The sequence below is a fragment of the Eublepharis macularius genome, chromosome 8 (assembly GCF_028583425.1).
Source record: "Eublepharis macularius isolate TG4126 chromosome 8, MPM_Emac_v1.0, whole genome shotgun sequence".
Classification (NCBI taxonomy): Eukaryota; Metazoa; Chordata; class Lepidosauria; order Squamata; family Eublepharidae; genus Eublepharis; species Eublepharis macularius.
The window spans coordinates 414693-429657 of NC_072797.1; the positions used below are offsets into that span (position 1 = coordinate 414693).

The 14965-nt window shown below is 54.1% G+C and overlaps 1 protein-coding gene across 1 annotated transcript; it reads right to left on the bottom strand.

Annotated features, from left to right (window-relative positions):
- Positions 1-2490: 2490 nt before the first annotated feature.
- LOC129334913 (avidin-like) lies at positions 2491-7372 on the bottom strand. The gene is made up of 4 exons (XM_054987290.1): positions 7244-7372; positions 6674-6884; positions 6237-6357; positions 2491-6103 (listed from the first exon to the last, which is right to left on the bottom strand). Exons 1-4 carry the CDS (start codon positions 7355-7357, stop codon positions 6070-6072), a joined length of 480 nt encoding a protein of 159 aa, XP_054843265.1. The 5' UTR covers positions 7358-7372; the 3' UTR covers positions 2491-6069.
- Positions 7373-14965: the final 7593 nt, after the last annotated feature.

A 14965-nucleotide genomic window follows, 5' to 3' on the forward strand; every position in this document is an offset into this window, starting at 1 on the left:
CCAGGCCAGAGAAGGAGCATCGGCGTGTTTGGGTTGGCTCTGCCCGTCTACCTGCCATGGGGGAGGGGACAATGCTCACATCCCACTTTCACCCCGATTGGGGACCCAAGTGGCTTTTCACCCCACCCCCCTTCTCCACTGAACCCCCACAAGCACACAGTTGCTCCTCTCTGATCCTTCTAGCAGCAGGATCCGAATGTGTCCCTGTGAAACAGAAGGGACAGGTAACCAGAGCAGTTAGCTGTGTTAGTCTATAGCTGCAAAACAGAAGAGAGTAGAGTCCAGTAGCACCTTTAAGATTAACCCACTTTATGGTAGCATAAGCTTTCGAGAATCGCAGTTCTCGTCATCAGATACGTGAAGGGACATGCGTGACGCATGTAATAGGGAATTTGAGGGTGAGGAATATGAATCAAGGTAAGCTCAAAATTGCAAAATGAGACATGGAATATTTAAATACTGTAATTCTGGGTGTGAGTGGACTGGATTCAGACATTTGCAGTCAGAGAATTGCAAATATTTTACTTGGAAATGACACATTCAGTGTTGCTTAACAGTGAGGCAAGATGAAGCACAAGCAATCAGGGCAGGGTTATGCGGCAAAGTATGATATTATTACGTCACAGTTGATAGCCTTCATGGAAAGCTTATCAACATAACCGTCATTCAAGTTTATGCCCCAGCTACGTATACTGAAGACACTGTAAGCATTCATGCGGCTAGGAAAAAATTGATCACCCCCCCTCACCAAGATGTGCTGAAATCATAGGTGCAAAAGTAGGAGAGAAAGTAGACTTGGACCGTGTGGGAAAATTTGGACTAGGATGATGAAATGAAACAGGAGAGTGACTCTCAGAATTTTGTGAAGCCAACAAGTTGTCCATTGCAAAGAGATTCAGCCAAACAGAGGATCGCATACATGGACGTCACCCGAGGGCCGATGCAGCAACCAAGTAGAGTGCAGAAGCAGAAGGCGGAGAAGTTCTGTTCTCTCTGCTAAAACAAGACCAGGAGCTGATTGTGATACAGGCCACAAACGGTTCATATCCAAAATCAGAATAAAGCTGAAGGAAAACGCGAACAGTGCAGTCGGGGCGGGAGAGAGTTTTCAGGGAGCCAACTAGCCCTAATGCCAACACATCTCCCGCATATGTCGATGTAACCCAGTGCTGCTCTGGGGCAGCTCTCCAGTGGCGCCTCGCCAGTCCCAAGCGCTGGACTGCCCTCTTGTGGCTCCCCATCAGCAGGCCGTGAGCAGAAACCTCTGCACTCACATTTGTAGAAGTGCATAGAAAAGGAATAAGGATAAAAACCCTGATCCCAGCTTGCCAGCGCACTGTAAAACTTTCCAACGGTTACATTCTGTTATATTTGAAGCTAGATGATTGGAACTGTGTCTAACTATCCAGGCCACAGCTGGCCAACCCGTTGAAGCTGGTAAAAGGCACTCCAAGCCTCAGCTGCCACCTGTGTATCCCACAGTATGCCTGGGTCCAAGAGCACCCCAAAACTCTGGACCTGTTCCTTTCAGGGGAGTGCAACACCATCCAAAAGAGGTGACACCTTAAACCCAGGGCCAGACCCTCCACTCACCAGTAGAGTTTCTGTTTTGTTGGGATTAATCTTCAGTTTATTAACCCACATCTACTCCAGAACTGCCTCCAGGAACCGATGGAGGTGCCTACATTACATAGTCATCAAAATATCTCAACATTCCCTTCAAGGCATCAATGACTGCAGCCAGACCGCACTGCTATTTGCCATAGCAGCCTCAAACTGACAATGGCGACAGCCACTCTCTGCAGCCCCAGAAGCTATGTGGGTCCAGGAACATGCCAAGCTATGAAGCAGGCCCATGGGGAGAGCAAGCCGTCGTGAACCGCCAGCCCCAAGCCAGCCCATGCAGAGTCTCCCATCTCCTGCTATTGCTGCCTGCTGGCACAGGACTTGCCTCACTTCAGAGAGTTTGGAAGAAAGGAGACGTGGAGCTGGGAATTGCCAACCTGTTGGCGATGCACTGGAAGCCCAGATACCCGGGACACCTTGTCACGTCCTCCTGACCGATGCATTCTCAAGTGGTTTCCTGACCTCTGTAAGGTTCAGCTGCTGGTGTGGCAGGGGACCAAGAGGTCAGGACTGCCTTGCAAGTAGGCAGCTCATGGTGTCGCTGGAGAGTACATTTATTGTTCTTTAATTATAAAGTACTGTTTTAGCCTTACAACCTCGCTTGGAGAATTTAGTGAGAGTTATCAAGATGTATCCCAGTTTACCTGGAGCTCCTCATGGGCATAACCCGTGTAGCTGACCGCTTGTTCGATTTCAAGGGCAATCTCATGTTAAAGTGAGAGGGATTTATTTTTGTTCCTGTTACCTTCTCATTAAAAAGCATCATGTAAAGAAATGGGGGAAATAAAGCAACACACTTAGCCAATGGTAGATTTCCCCATTTCACTACTAGTCTGAGAAATAACTCAAGGCATTTAAACATGGTGATCATAGAAGTCAAAGGGTTTATTTTGCAACTTTGGTTACTGAATGCACACGGGAAAGCATCTGCAGCACCTGTAATTTATACTTTTCAGTCAACATAGAAAATACTGTACAGTTTATAAGATTTCATACAATTCTGTAAACAGCCAATTCTTAAAAACAATCAAGTCAAAGTATATGATCTTTCAAACAGTGTAGACTGACAGGTCGCAGCCAGGAATTAAAAGGCACACAGTAAGAATCCCATTCTTGGATGGCACCACTAATTTCAAAACAGGAGTGGGAAAGGATACTCCAAGGCCAAAGCTAAATCTCTCTGGATAGAAACAATTTTAAAATTTCAGTGTATCGTGGAAGCAAATTCATTGTGTCCTTTTTTCATGGCCTCCCGAGTTATTATGTTATAAAAACGACTGCAGGAACAGAAATGCAAAACCTAAGGTGTAGAGTGTAAGAAAGATTTTCCCACAGGCTTTGGGCAGCCCAGATCAATGAATTTTGAATTGGAAGTCAGGGGGCTACTCAAAATTCCTTACATAAAGGTCTCACCAAGCTTCTTACTGGGCAGCCTTATATTGGGTGAGCAAACCTCCTGCTCTGGGGCTCCCCATTTTCCACATGCTACATAAACCTGTCATCTGAATTGCAACGATTTATTTTTATCACATGCATTTATTCTGGATTTGCAGGATTCATTAGCGGCTGTTTTTGTTTGTTTAGGTTCTCTCTCATTCTCTTTGTCTTAAAAAACCTATGAGAAATTCCACAGCTGAATTCAGGTGTTACCGGGGGGGAGGGGGATCAGGATGTCATTAAACTCTGCATCTGTTCCTGAGGACTGGAAGGTAGCTAATGTTGTCCCCATCTTTAAAAAAGGTTCCAGGGGAGATCCGGGAAATTACAGGCCAGTCAGCCTGACGTCAATACTGGTAAGTTGGTGGAAACTATTATCAAAAATAAAATTAGTGGGCACATTGATGACCAAAAGCTGATGAGGAAAACTCAGCATGGGTTCTGTAAGGGAAGATCTTGTCTCACCAATCTGTTAGAGTTCTTTGAGGGAGTGAACAAACAAGTGGACAAGGGAGACCCGATAGATATTGTTTATCTTGACTTCCAGAAAGCTTTTGACAAAGTTCCTCATCAAAGGCTCCTAAGTAAGCTCAGTAGCTATAGGATAAAGGGACAAGTCCTCTTGTGGATCGAAAACTGGCTAATTAATAGGAAACAGAGAGTGAGTATAAACGGGAACTTCTCACAGTGGAGGGTGGTGAGCAGTGGGGTGCCACAGGGGTCGGTATTGGGTCCAATGCTTTTTAACTTGTTTATTAATGATTTGGAATTGGGATTAAGCAGTGAAGTGGCTAAATTTGCAGATGACACGAAATTGTTCAGGGTGGTGAAAGCCAGAGAGGATTGTGAGGCACTCCAAAGGGATCTGTCGAGGCTAGAAGAGTGGGCATCCATGTGGCAAATGAGGTTCAATGTAGCCAAGTGCAAAGTAATGCACATTGGAACCAAAAATCCAAAATATAAATACAAGTTGATGGGGTCTGAACTGGCGGAGACTGACCAAGAGAGAGATCTTGGAGTCATGATAGATAACTCACTAAAAACGTCAGCACAGTGTGCGACTGCCATAAAAAAAGCTAATGCTATGCTAGGGGTTATTAGGAAAGGGATTGAAAACAAATCAGCTGGTATCATAATGCCTCTGTATAAATCGATGGTGAGGCCTCATTTGGAGTACTGTGTACAGTTCTGGTCGCCACACCTTAAAAAAGATATCATAGCACTGGAAAAAGTACAGAGAAGGGCAACTAAAATGATTAAAGGGTTGGAACACTTTCCCTATGAGGAAAGATTGAGGCGCTTGGGGCTCTTTAGCCTGGAGAAAAGATGACTGAGGGGAGACGTGATAGAGGTTTACAAGATAATGCACGGGTTAGAGAAGGTAGAGAAAGATGTGTTTTTCTCCCTTTCTCACAATACAAGAACTCGTGGGCACTCTATGAAATTATTGAGCAGTCGGGTTAGAACAGATAGAAGAAAATACTACTTTACACAAAGGGTGATAAACACATGGAATTCGTTGCCACAGGAGGTGGTGGCAGCTACAAGCATTGCCAGCTTCAAGAGGGGACTGGACAAATATATGGAGCAGAGGTCCATCAGTGGCTATTAGCCACAGGAGATAGATGGTATTCTCTTTGTGGGGAGGTGGTGCTCTGTTGTCTTGGTGCTGGAAGGAAGGCAGTGGGAGGGCTTCTGGTGTCCTGGCCTCACTGACAGTCCTTTAGATGGCACTGGATTTCTAGCCACTGTGTGTGACAGAATGTTGGACTGGATGGGCCACTGGCCTGATCCAACATGGCTTTGCTTATGTTCTTATGATGTAAAGGTCCAATGCCGCTGGATAAGAATCCCAAGTCTCTATTCAGCCCCAGGGGTAGAAACTGTAATCAAAGCTAGAATTATTAGGCCCATAAAGGAATAAGGCCTGATGAGGGGAAATGAACAGGCACATAGATAAGGCCCCTGAGCAAGCTTAGCAGTCCTGGGATAAGTCCTCTTATGGATAAAAAAATGTATTAAACCGGAACAGGAATAAATGGGGCAGTTCTCACGACGGAAGGAACTGAACAGTGGGGGCCTACGAGGATGGCTGTTGGGACGGGGGCTATTCAATTTGTTCATGAATGATCTGGAACTGGGGCTGAACAGCCGACGCTTTGCCAGTCTTGTGGGTCTCTAAGGTGCCACCGGACTCAAGTTCCGTGTGGAAAACCACCGCCAAGGGCCAGCTCCTTGCTGTGGACCATTGGGAAAGGGGCTGAGAACAGCACAGCCAATGCTGCAATGCTCTAGTCATTTGGGAGAGGCATCCTTGGCGTAATTTGATAAAGCAATGACGCACCTTCGACGTCTTTTTTCTAGACGGAAGAGTCTGTTCTAGTCGCAGCGTCTGCAGCTGTTCCTCCTAGGAAAGGTGCTGCAACCCCTCAAGAATCTTGGTTGCTTCCTCTGCACTTTTTCCAGCTCTGCAGCGTGCTTTTTGAAATAGGGTTTGGAGTGCCTTTCTCTCCTAGGGTCTTTTGCAGAGAGTTGGGGACTTTTCAACAAAGAAAAGATGACTAAAGAGGGGCCACGCTCAGGGATAATAAACACTATGCATTGGGTGGAGGAAGTGGGTAAGGAGAGCTGCCCACATAGCGCTGGCACTCAGGGGACACTCCATGAAACAGAGCGGCACTACTAGGTCCAGGACAGAGGGCAAGAAATGCTCCTTCCTCTAACAAGCAACTGAAGTATAGAATTTGCTCTCAGCATCAAACTCGTGTGTTCAATGCATACACCCCACACCGGGGAGCAGCCGTCAAGCTTTGGCCTAGACCTGGGTGGCACCTGGGTGCACGCCCCCCCCCCGCCCCGGAGGCTTGAAAAACCTTATGCAAAGACTCCCACCCGCACCCCCATGAGTGAAGGCCGCCCCACCCGCCAGGGGGTGGGGGTGCCTTATTGGGCAAGAAGCTGCCAGGGGAGGGCAGGGCAGAAGGGCAGGCCGCGTCCCGGCTGCTCTCACTTGACGCGGGTGAAGACGTTCCTGCCGACCCTGCAGAGAGAAGCAAAGACCAGTCAAGGGGCGCCGAGCGGGGCTCCGGGCACCCCCTTTGCCCCGGCCGCCCAGCCCTCCAGGCCCGGGAGGGGAAAGGCCTCTTTCTCCGCGCCGCCGCCCGCGGACTCACCGCGTGGCCTTCCAGTCGTCGGCGCGCGAGGGCACCTCTTCGCGCAGCAGCCAGAGCGTCTCGAGCGTCTCCTCGCCGGCGGCGTCCACGAAGCACTGGCCCGCGAAGGCCGTGGTGGAGGCTGCGGGGAGAAGCCGGGCTGAGCGCGCGGGCATCGGGGCCGGCAGCCCCCCGGCGGAGCCGCGCCAGGGAGGCGCCTCGAGCGCGTGAGCAAATGCCGGAGAAGGGCCCCCCCCCCCGCCCGACAGACCTGGGGCTTCCAGGAGGAGGAGGAGGAGGGGAAGCCCGCGGGCCGACGGCCCCTGCCCCGGGCGGCCCAATCCCCGGCCCCTCGGCGCAGAAGCCCGGCGCGGGGAGGCCCCTCGGCCCCCGAGGGCGCGCCCCTTCCGCGGAGGCTGGGGCGGGGAGCTGGCCCCGACGCCGCCCCGAAGGCCCACCTGAGAAGGTCCAGTGCACGACGAAGCCCAAGGTGGGCTGCGCCCTCCGGCCCGGGTCGTGCTGCACGCCGTGCAGGGGCGACTCCTGGATGGCGTTGTCGGAGGCGCTCACGGCGGTCAGGTAGGAGCCCGAGAAGGCGCCGCTGTTGTCTGCGGCCGAGAAGACCACCCGGGAGCCCAGGTCGTTCACCCACGTCCCGGCGATGGTGCACTGGAGCGGGACACGCGCAGGAGGGGCGGCTCAGCTCAGAGAGGCCCGACGCCCCTCGCCCGCCCTCCCTCCCTCCCTCCCGCGGGTCCGGGGCCCGGGTCAGACGAGCGGCTTAGCTTCGCGCCGGTACCCGCTCCTGCCCGGCCCGGGGCACGCCCGCCTCCTCCGTGCCCCAGAGCCGGCGGAGGGAGATCCGCTCCGTCGAGCGCCCGCAGCCCTCGGCATCATCGGGGGCCGCCGGACCCAAAGAGCGCAGGCCCTGGCCCTGGCCGGCACCTCCGACCGCCCTGCCCTGCCCTGCCCTGCCCTGCCCTGCCCTGGACAGCGGGAGGCTTCCCCAGCCCGCCTGCCGGCCCTACCTTCTTCTGCTTCGGGCCTTCGACGCCCGGCACCGAGAGGGCGTGAGCCGTGGCGGCGGCAAGGAGGCCGGTGGCCAGCAGAGCCCAGGCTGCTTGGGGGGAGGAGCGCGCCATCGTGCCTCAGGTGCCGTCGGGCCGCGGGATGGGCGGCGGCGGCCCCGGCCTCCCTCTTATAGGCCGCCAGGGGCGGAGCGAGCCCGGGCGGAGGGGGTCCGTCGGGCGGCGTGGGGCGGCCCCCTTCCAGGAACCGGCTGTCCCCAGCGCAGGGGGTTTCCCAAAAGCGGCTCCTGCCTCCGCCGCTCCGCCCTTCCGTCTGCCGGGCACAGCGATGCCAAGCAGGAACCAGGATTGCCCCTGGCGCTGGCTGCTCTGCCCGGGTGCAGGGGGTGGGTGGGTGTGAGGCTGCTGGAGGAAGAGGATCAGGGGCTGCAGCCCCTTCCCTGCGAGGGACGGCTCGGGTGGCTGCGACTTCTCCCGTTAGAGAAGCGAGGACGGCGGGGGGGGGGGGGGGGCGGCAGCACGATAAGAGGTTTGAAAATTAAGCCTGGAGTGCAGGCAGTGGACTGAGCGCTCCCCCCCCCTCTCCCACAATCCTAGCTGTCTATCCAGTGATGTTGACGGGCAGTAGATTCCGAGGGACCAGGAGGGATTAAGGGTGGGGTTCACTGCTGGGGGGGGGGCTGCAGTGCTGGCCAGGGGCAGGGGAAGCTCTAAGAGGGGGCTGGCCAGAGTCATGGGGGGGGGGGTCCAGCAGCGGCAACTGGCCTTCGCTTTCAGGGGCCTCTCGAACCTTTGCCTCCCCGTGCCCAGTGCCGGGTGGCAGCGTTGGGGAAGGCCTCGGCCTGCTTGCTGGCCCTCCGGAGTGACTGGCTGGCCACTGCATGGGGCAGGATGCTGCACTAGGTGGACCCTGGTTCTGATCCAGCAGGGACTCTTTTCACGTTCTTTTACGACACGAAAGGTTCTGCAGCCCTTCTGCATTTTTAGAAGGGGCGTAAAGGCTGAACTTTTCTTTAAAGGCCTTTGGCTCCTAGAACAGCCAACACCCTGACCCTAAAATAATGATCATCATAATAACAACATTCAATTTATATACTGCCCTTCAGGACAACTTAATACCACAAACAGAGTGATTTACAAAGTCAGTGTCATTATTATCCCCACAACAAAACACCCTGTCAGGTGGGTGTGGCTGCGAGAGCTCTGAAAGAGCTCTGACTGACCCAAGGTCACCCAGCTGGCTTCAAGTGCAATGGCAAGGGCTGGGGTAGGTCTTGTCCAGGTGATTGCCCCCCCCCCAAGCTGCTGACGGACCAGCTGCCTTAAAGAGGGGTCTGCCGGCCTTTCTTTCACGACTGCCCTTTTCCAGTCCCATCGACTTAAGGCGAGAGGGGCCAACTTCAACCCTACCCCTTCAGGGCTAAGGGACTGAGTGGGTGGCTACAGGCATGCTTGGGCCCCGTCAGTCAGGGCTGGAGTGCGATGGGGACTGCCTTTGTCTTGGAGAGGGGGAGGAGGGTGGCCAATATCCCAGGAAGGGCCAAGGGGACGGGAGCTGGGAGCCCTGGCTCCCGGCTGCAGGAAGGGCCCTGCATGGCTAGTGGTGCTCGGGTTATCTTGGTTGATGCCCTCGGAAACAGGAGTGGACTTTGCAAGTGAAAATGGCCCTGGAGGGAGCCCAGCTGAGCATCCCTTCTGGTGCGACAAGCCAGCCCTGCAGGGGCCTCCGTGGTGCTGACCGTGGGCATCGGCTCGCCCATGGCCTCATCCCTCAAAAGGGCGGCAGAGCAGCAGGAGACGAGGGGAGTGGGAGGACCTGAGCTGAGTGGCCCTGAGATGCCGGCAGAGAAGCTGGGGAGGGAGGAGCTCTCTCTGCCCCTTTCCCCACTCCATGCAGAGGTTTATGCTCCTCCACCCACCACCCCCAGTCTTTTTTCTAGACCTGAAAGCCCCAGACTTTTTTAACTTCATCATTGCACACTGAGCTCTCCATCGCCACCCCAAGGCCTCCTTCTGTTTGTCCCAATATGGCCTTCTGTACAAGGAATTTCCTTTTCCATTTCATTGCCCTGTAGAGAGGTCCTTTAGGAGCTTCTTGCTTCAGTTTGACCACCCCGAACAATTTGTCATCATCAGGTTACCTTTGCCACCTCGCTGTTACGTATATTATTGCCTTCTATGCAATCTTTTTCTGCCTAGGAAAAACTTCACCCCTGATAGATGTCGCCTCTTGAGTCAATCCATTGCACCAGAGTGTTGGCCCCTCTGCAAGAAAGCCCCCCCTGAACAATTCTGTTTGGTGCACTCTGCAAAACGGTTGCAGGCTGGGGGCCTTCCTAAGAGCCTCAGGCAGACAGCTTCACTATGTAGGAGCCCCCCCAGAGAATGCACGTGAGTGGGCACGGCAGTTGCCCATCTGCAGGGTGGTGCTTTCGGAAGGCCTTGCTCAGACAAGCAAAGCTGTTGCAGCAGAACATAGCCAGAGAGGCAGCTATGTGGGTCCCAGGCTGCGAAGGACATGGCAGGCAATAGCTGGAACCTGGAACTGAATACTGTATCTGATCCATAACCCTTGGAGTTTCTGCAGAAAGGATTAGTTATTTTATTTATTCATTATTAAATTTATAGTCTGCTCAGAGCAGATAACATCACACATGATATAATCACATTAAAAGAACATAAAATTCAATAAGCATAACCTTCTAGGTGACAACCCATATTACTTAACCCAGCCGAATTATCCCATGAGACGGGAACTGGCAGACAATATTAAGCATATCGGTGGGGGGCTGGGGTGAGAGGGGTTTCAGTCCCCCCTCAAGAGGAGACCAGCAGAGGAGTGGAACGCAGATTCTGCTTAGCACCCAAGAGAAGCTGAGCAGCCGTTTTCCCTACCAACTGGACTTTGGAGCTGTCTATAAGGGAACACCCATGTCCAGTACATTACAGTAGTCCAGCCTTGAAGTAACTGCAGCATGGACCCAGGTGGCCAGGTCAGCAGAGTCAAGGTAGGGGCCTTTTCTGAGACAAGAGGAGTTGGCAGAGTGCCTGTTGTGCGGCTGTGTCAGGCGGCTTCGCCGATAAAGCTGGACCAAGCAGGCTCAACGGAACTGAGTCACCAGACCTGTTACGAGTGGGAAGTGCCACGTCCTCAGCAGCACCTCGGCTTTCCCAGCCAACACCACCTCCGCAGGGTCAGGTTCAGTTTACGCTTTTAGGTATTTATTTCCACTGTTTATTGTCTACCTTTCTGAGAGAGACTGAAAGGCGATCCCCCAGTGTCAGCCAAGCCATCGACAGGACGGGACATTCCATAGACAGTATAATAGGATTAGGATTGCCGAAATAGGAAACAAAGCAGGGACGAGGCCGAAGCATTGTTACCAGAACTGCTCTTTTAATGGGGGGATTAGCTTGCAGTCTGGATTTTAATTATTGCGGATCTTAAACAGCTACACCAGAGTCCCTCTTTCAGATCACTCGTGCAATAAAGAGGCGAGACTAATAAAGACAAAACGTGTTTTACTAATAGTGTTGCGTATGCCTAAAATAACACACACAAACAAGGTACATACAAGGAACTAGGAAATAAAGAGTTGGAAAAACAGAGCCAGTTGCATTAGCAGGACAGCCCACTTGAGATCGACAGAACTGGGCAATACGCACCTGGTCACGGCGTGGAAGAAAGATGTAGCAGCGAAGCGTGGTGGTATCTAATGCCTGCACTAGACCTGTAGAGGGAGAGGCAGCGGAGGTTCAGGATAGGAATGGCACACGCACCTCATGGCTGGGGAGGCCGGCTTAATACCCCAAAACGTACCCTGGGGCAGGTGCCCTTCCCTGTGGTTCTCAAAAGGGGAACAAAGGCTTGATGGCTCTACAACTATCCTTAATGGGCCAATTTAGTACCTGATTGTATGATTGTGACACCTTGGGAAGAGGGGACAAAGGAGGGGATGGGAGCGCCAGGCGGGTTGATTGGACCGGCCAGGAAGCTGGAGTTGTCCTGACGGCTCTGGAATGTGGTGGCTGCATTGAGATGTGTCCATTAGCTGTCCTGGACAGCCGGCACGTAGCTTCCATTCCGGGCCGGCTTCCAAGATATGCAGAGCGGGGTGAGGCTGGCTGCTGTGGATGTGACCGGCTCGCTTTCACGAAATGGTAGCCTTGAGGTAAACTGTCCAGGCTGGCTCTTTTGCTGCATGGGAGCATGGCTTCTTCCTTGGCACGGCTTGGGCTTGCTAGCAGGCTGCCCAGTGGCGAGGGCAGACTCAGTGACTGGCCTGCAAGGGGGCCCCCCATGGGAACTGACCAGGGGGTGCCTGGCCAGGCTCGTGGAGGTTCCCCTCCGGCTGGCACTGTGCTGCTGGCAGCGTGGCTCTGGGCCCAGGTGAGGTGGGTGCCCAGGGAGGCAGGAGGCAGACATGGATGGCACAGTCCATTGCAGCAGGGAGAGAACAGGAAATAGGCCTGGGCAATGCTGCCCCAAAACAGAGTCCTTGGTAGATCCTTAAAACAGCAACACAGGAAACTGACACAGTCCATGGCGGGCCCCATAACAGAAGGGGGGGGTCCTTGGCAACAGCATCAACACTGAGGGTCTAATTGTCCCCCTTTCTCACAGACGCTCAAGGCAGATTACAACACTAAATGAACAATGCAAGTTAAACAATGCAGAAATTACACAATGGGATAATACATACAGTAACAGATAGTATGTTGTATACAGGCAGAGCAATCACAAACGCAGGGCCGAGAGTGTTCAGGGAGCTGACCAAACCTGCGCTTGCGTATCTCACACGTTGGTGTGAGCCTGAGTTGTGCCAGCACTGCTCCCTGGCAGCACCCTGCTAAACTGGAGCGCTGACGAGGCCAGCTGCTGGAGGGCCTTGGGCCTAAATGCCTGTGCCGGTGTGGGAGTGGGCAGGCCGGGAGCGAGCCAGCTTCCCAAGCCCTTAGATGCCCACGCAAAGGGGGAGGTCAACTGCCCCCTCATGCGCGGCCCTACCCAAGTGGCCTGGAGCAACACACGATGCTGACGGCAGCCACAACCAACCCCTTGCGCCCCATCAGAAGTCGCGCACCCTCCCCAGCATCTAATCACACCCCGGCCAGGATGCCCATGACCTTGGGCATGGGTGTGTTGCATGCGGGGGGGAGGGCTCTGTCTCAGAGCTCCCTGCTGTGCAGTCTTAGAGTATGAGGCCCCTTGGCAGCAAGAAAAGCAAGCAGTGGGCACTTTTCAAAAGCAGGTGAGCATTTAGCACGTACACCCCTCAGGGAGAGCGAAGACGAGAATGTTTTGCTAACTTCTCTCCTTGCAGACACCCAAGAGGAGGGTGCCCAGAGAGGCGTGGCTCAGAGTGGTGAAGACGCACTGACCGGTAAGAAAGAGCTGGCGAGATGTCTGCCCCAGCTCTCTTGCCCATATTAAGCTTCCCCGGGTCAAAGCTCACACCCCGAAAATCGTGATCTTTAAGGTGCCCCTGGACTTGGCTCTTACAGCCGACTGTCAGGTCCTGGGAGTTTCAAGGCTCGTTCTTTGGAGTCGGTGGCAAGCAACTAAACAGTTGAGCTGGGCACAAACTCCACACCGTCTAGTCACAGTAAAGGTGGGCCTCCAGTGAGCTTTATAGCACAGCCTGTCAGAGTCCATATGCATCCTCCACAAGCCGTTTCCAAGACGTCTCCGTTCTTCAAATCCAGCTCCATGTTACACCAAAATCAAATAGAGTCCAGTAGCACCTTTAAGACTAACCAACTTTATTGTAGCATAAGCTTTTGAGAATCACAGTTGTCTTCGTCAGATTCTCGAAAGCTTATGCTGCATTAAAATTGGTTAGTCTTAAAGGTGTGCTACTGGACTCTTTTTGATTTTGCTACCACGGACTAACACGGCTGACTCCTCTGGATCCATGTTACACCAAGATGCAGGATTTCATCTTGAGGGAAGGAGACGTCAACAGGAGGGGCCACCTGGTCAAGAGCTTCCAGGAGCCGCTCACCCCAGATTTCCACCGCGACCTTGACAAGGCTGTCAGTTGGTATGTTAAAGTCACCCAAGGGATTCTGGAAGTGCCCAGATCCCTTAGTCTGTATAAATCAGCCACCTGAACCCGCCTCTTCCTTCCGCAGGGTGCCCCCTTCTCCTGTGCCCCAGAGAAACGGTGTCCGCTTTCCATTCCAGAATTTGTGGGCATGTACAATCTCAATCCGTCGATTATTAATTTTTTTGTCAATGAAAGGTTGCTTTTGAACTCCTCCCACTTTCCCATTGGAAAGCAGCAGCAGGTTTTCTCTCTGTGGCAGACCCTGGCTGGCAGGACGCGTCTTTGCCCTGCTCACAGCGAAGGTGCCCATGGTCAGCAGCCCCTCTCCTTCCATGCATGCCAAGCAGCTCAAGCGGGCATGCAGACTAGAGCCAGAAACTCTGCAGAAGGCAGTTAATTCTTCCTGAGGGCAACTGCCTCCAAAGTTGTGCTGGGCTGAGAGAGCCAAGATGCCCCCGCCTCTTCAGCCCACACAGGCTCAGATTATCTTTCTGAATGAAGAGGGACCGAAGAGGGACAGAAAGACGTTCTCTCAACTGGCTGCAGCCACCAGGGAAATTGCCAGATGGCCTCCTGCTAGGTGGAGCGCTCCCTTGTGCATGTGTGAACGATTTACCTGTCAGATAGAGGGGGAGGCACAGGGAGGGCGGTAATTCCAAAAATTAGAATGGGCGGAGAGGCAGGAGCTGACGGGGGGGGGGCTCTTTGGGCTGCAGGGCCCCTCTTTTCCTGGAGATCTGGGGGGTTTCTTTGGGGGGGGGGTAGCAAGGTGGCCTCCATTTGCACTGTAGCTCGTAAGCCCAGATGCCAGCACTCCCCCCTCCAATGGAAATCAGCCCCAGTCGTGCTGCCCCTGGAAGGAGCGGGCAGGAGCAGCCTCAGCATTAGGGGGCGGGGTACCGCTCCTGCCAATCAGCTCCAAGTGGTGGGCGAAGCGTGAAGGGGTGTGAAAAACGGCCGGGCAGCATTGCGGAGTTCCATCCCCTGCTCCCCATTTTACATATTTCTGCACCAAATGCCACCTGGAAACGGGAAGCCCTGTCACTCGGCCCCTCCTCAGCTGACGCCAGCTCCCCTCCTTGCGAACAGAGGAATGAGGGTGTGCACAGGTGAGTGCGTGCTGGACAAAGACCAATAAACGGAAGCGCAGCCCGGCCCAAACTCCAGTCTGGCTGGTGCTGCTCGCCTTTTGGGAAGTTCTGCAGCACCTCTGCCTCTTCACGGCTGCCCAGCAGAGCAGCTTCGCTCTACGGTTCCCAGTTGCCCATCCAGAGCCAAGCCTTTGAGAGCCAAATGTGCATGATTCGCACTCCGAACACTTTACCCCAGCAGCTTCCTCCTCCATTCTGGCCTGGACCCAGAGCCCCCTCCCCACCACTGGGCTGGATGTTACTGGCTGCTCCACGTTCCAGTGGCTTGGGCGCTTGTGGCTAGAGGGGCGGCAGCGGCCCCGGCTGTTTGGCTCCTCAGATTTCTGGGCTCAGCCCAGGCTTGGACCGCAGTGTGGAAAGAAGCGAGTCACGCCCGACCCACAGCAGGACAGGCCTTGCCCTGCCCTCTGAGCCCCGGCTTGGCCCTGCGCGCTGGAGAGGCAGCAGCCCACCTTTCCTCTGCAGCGCACGGGGTGGGGGTGGGGCCAGGCCCAGGCCCTCCGGCCCCGTTCTTGGCCTCC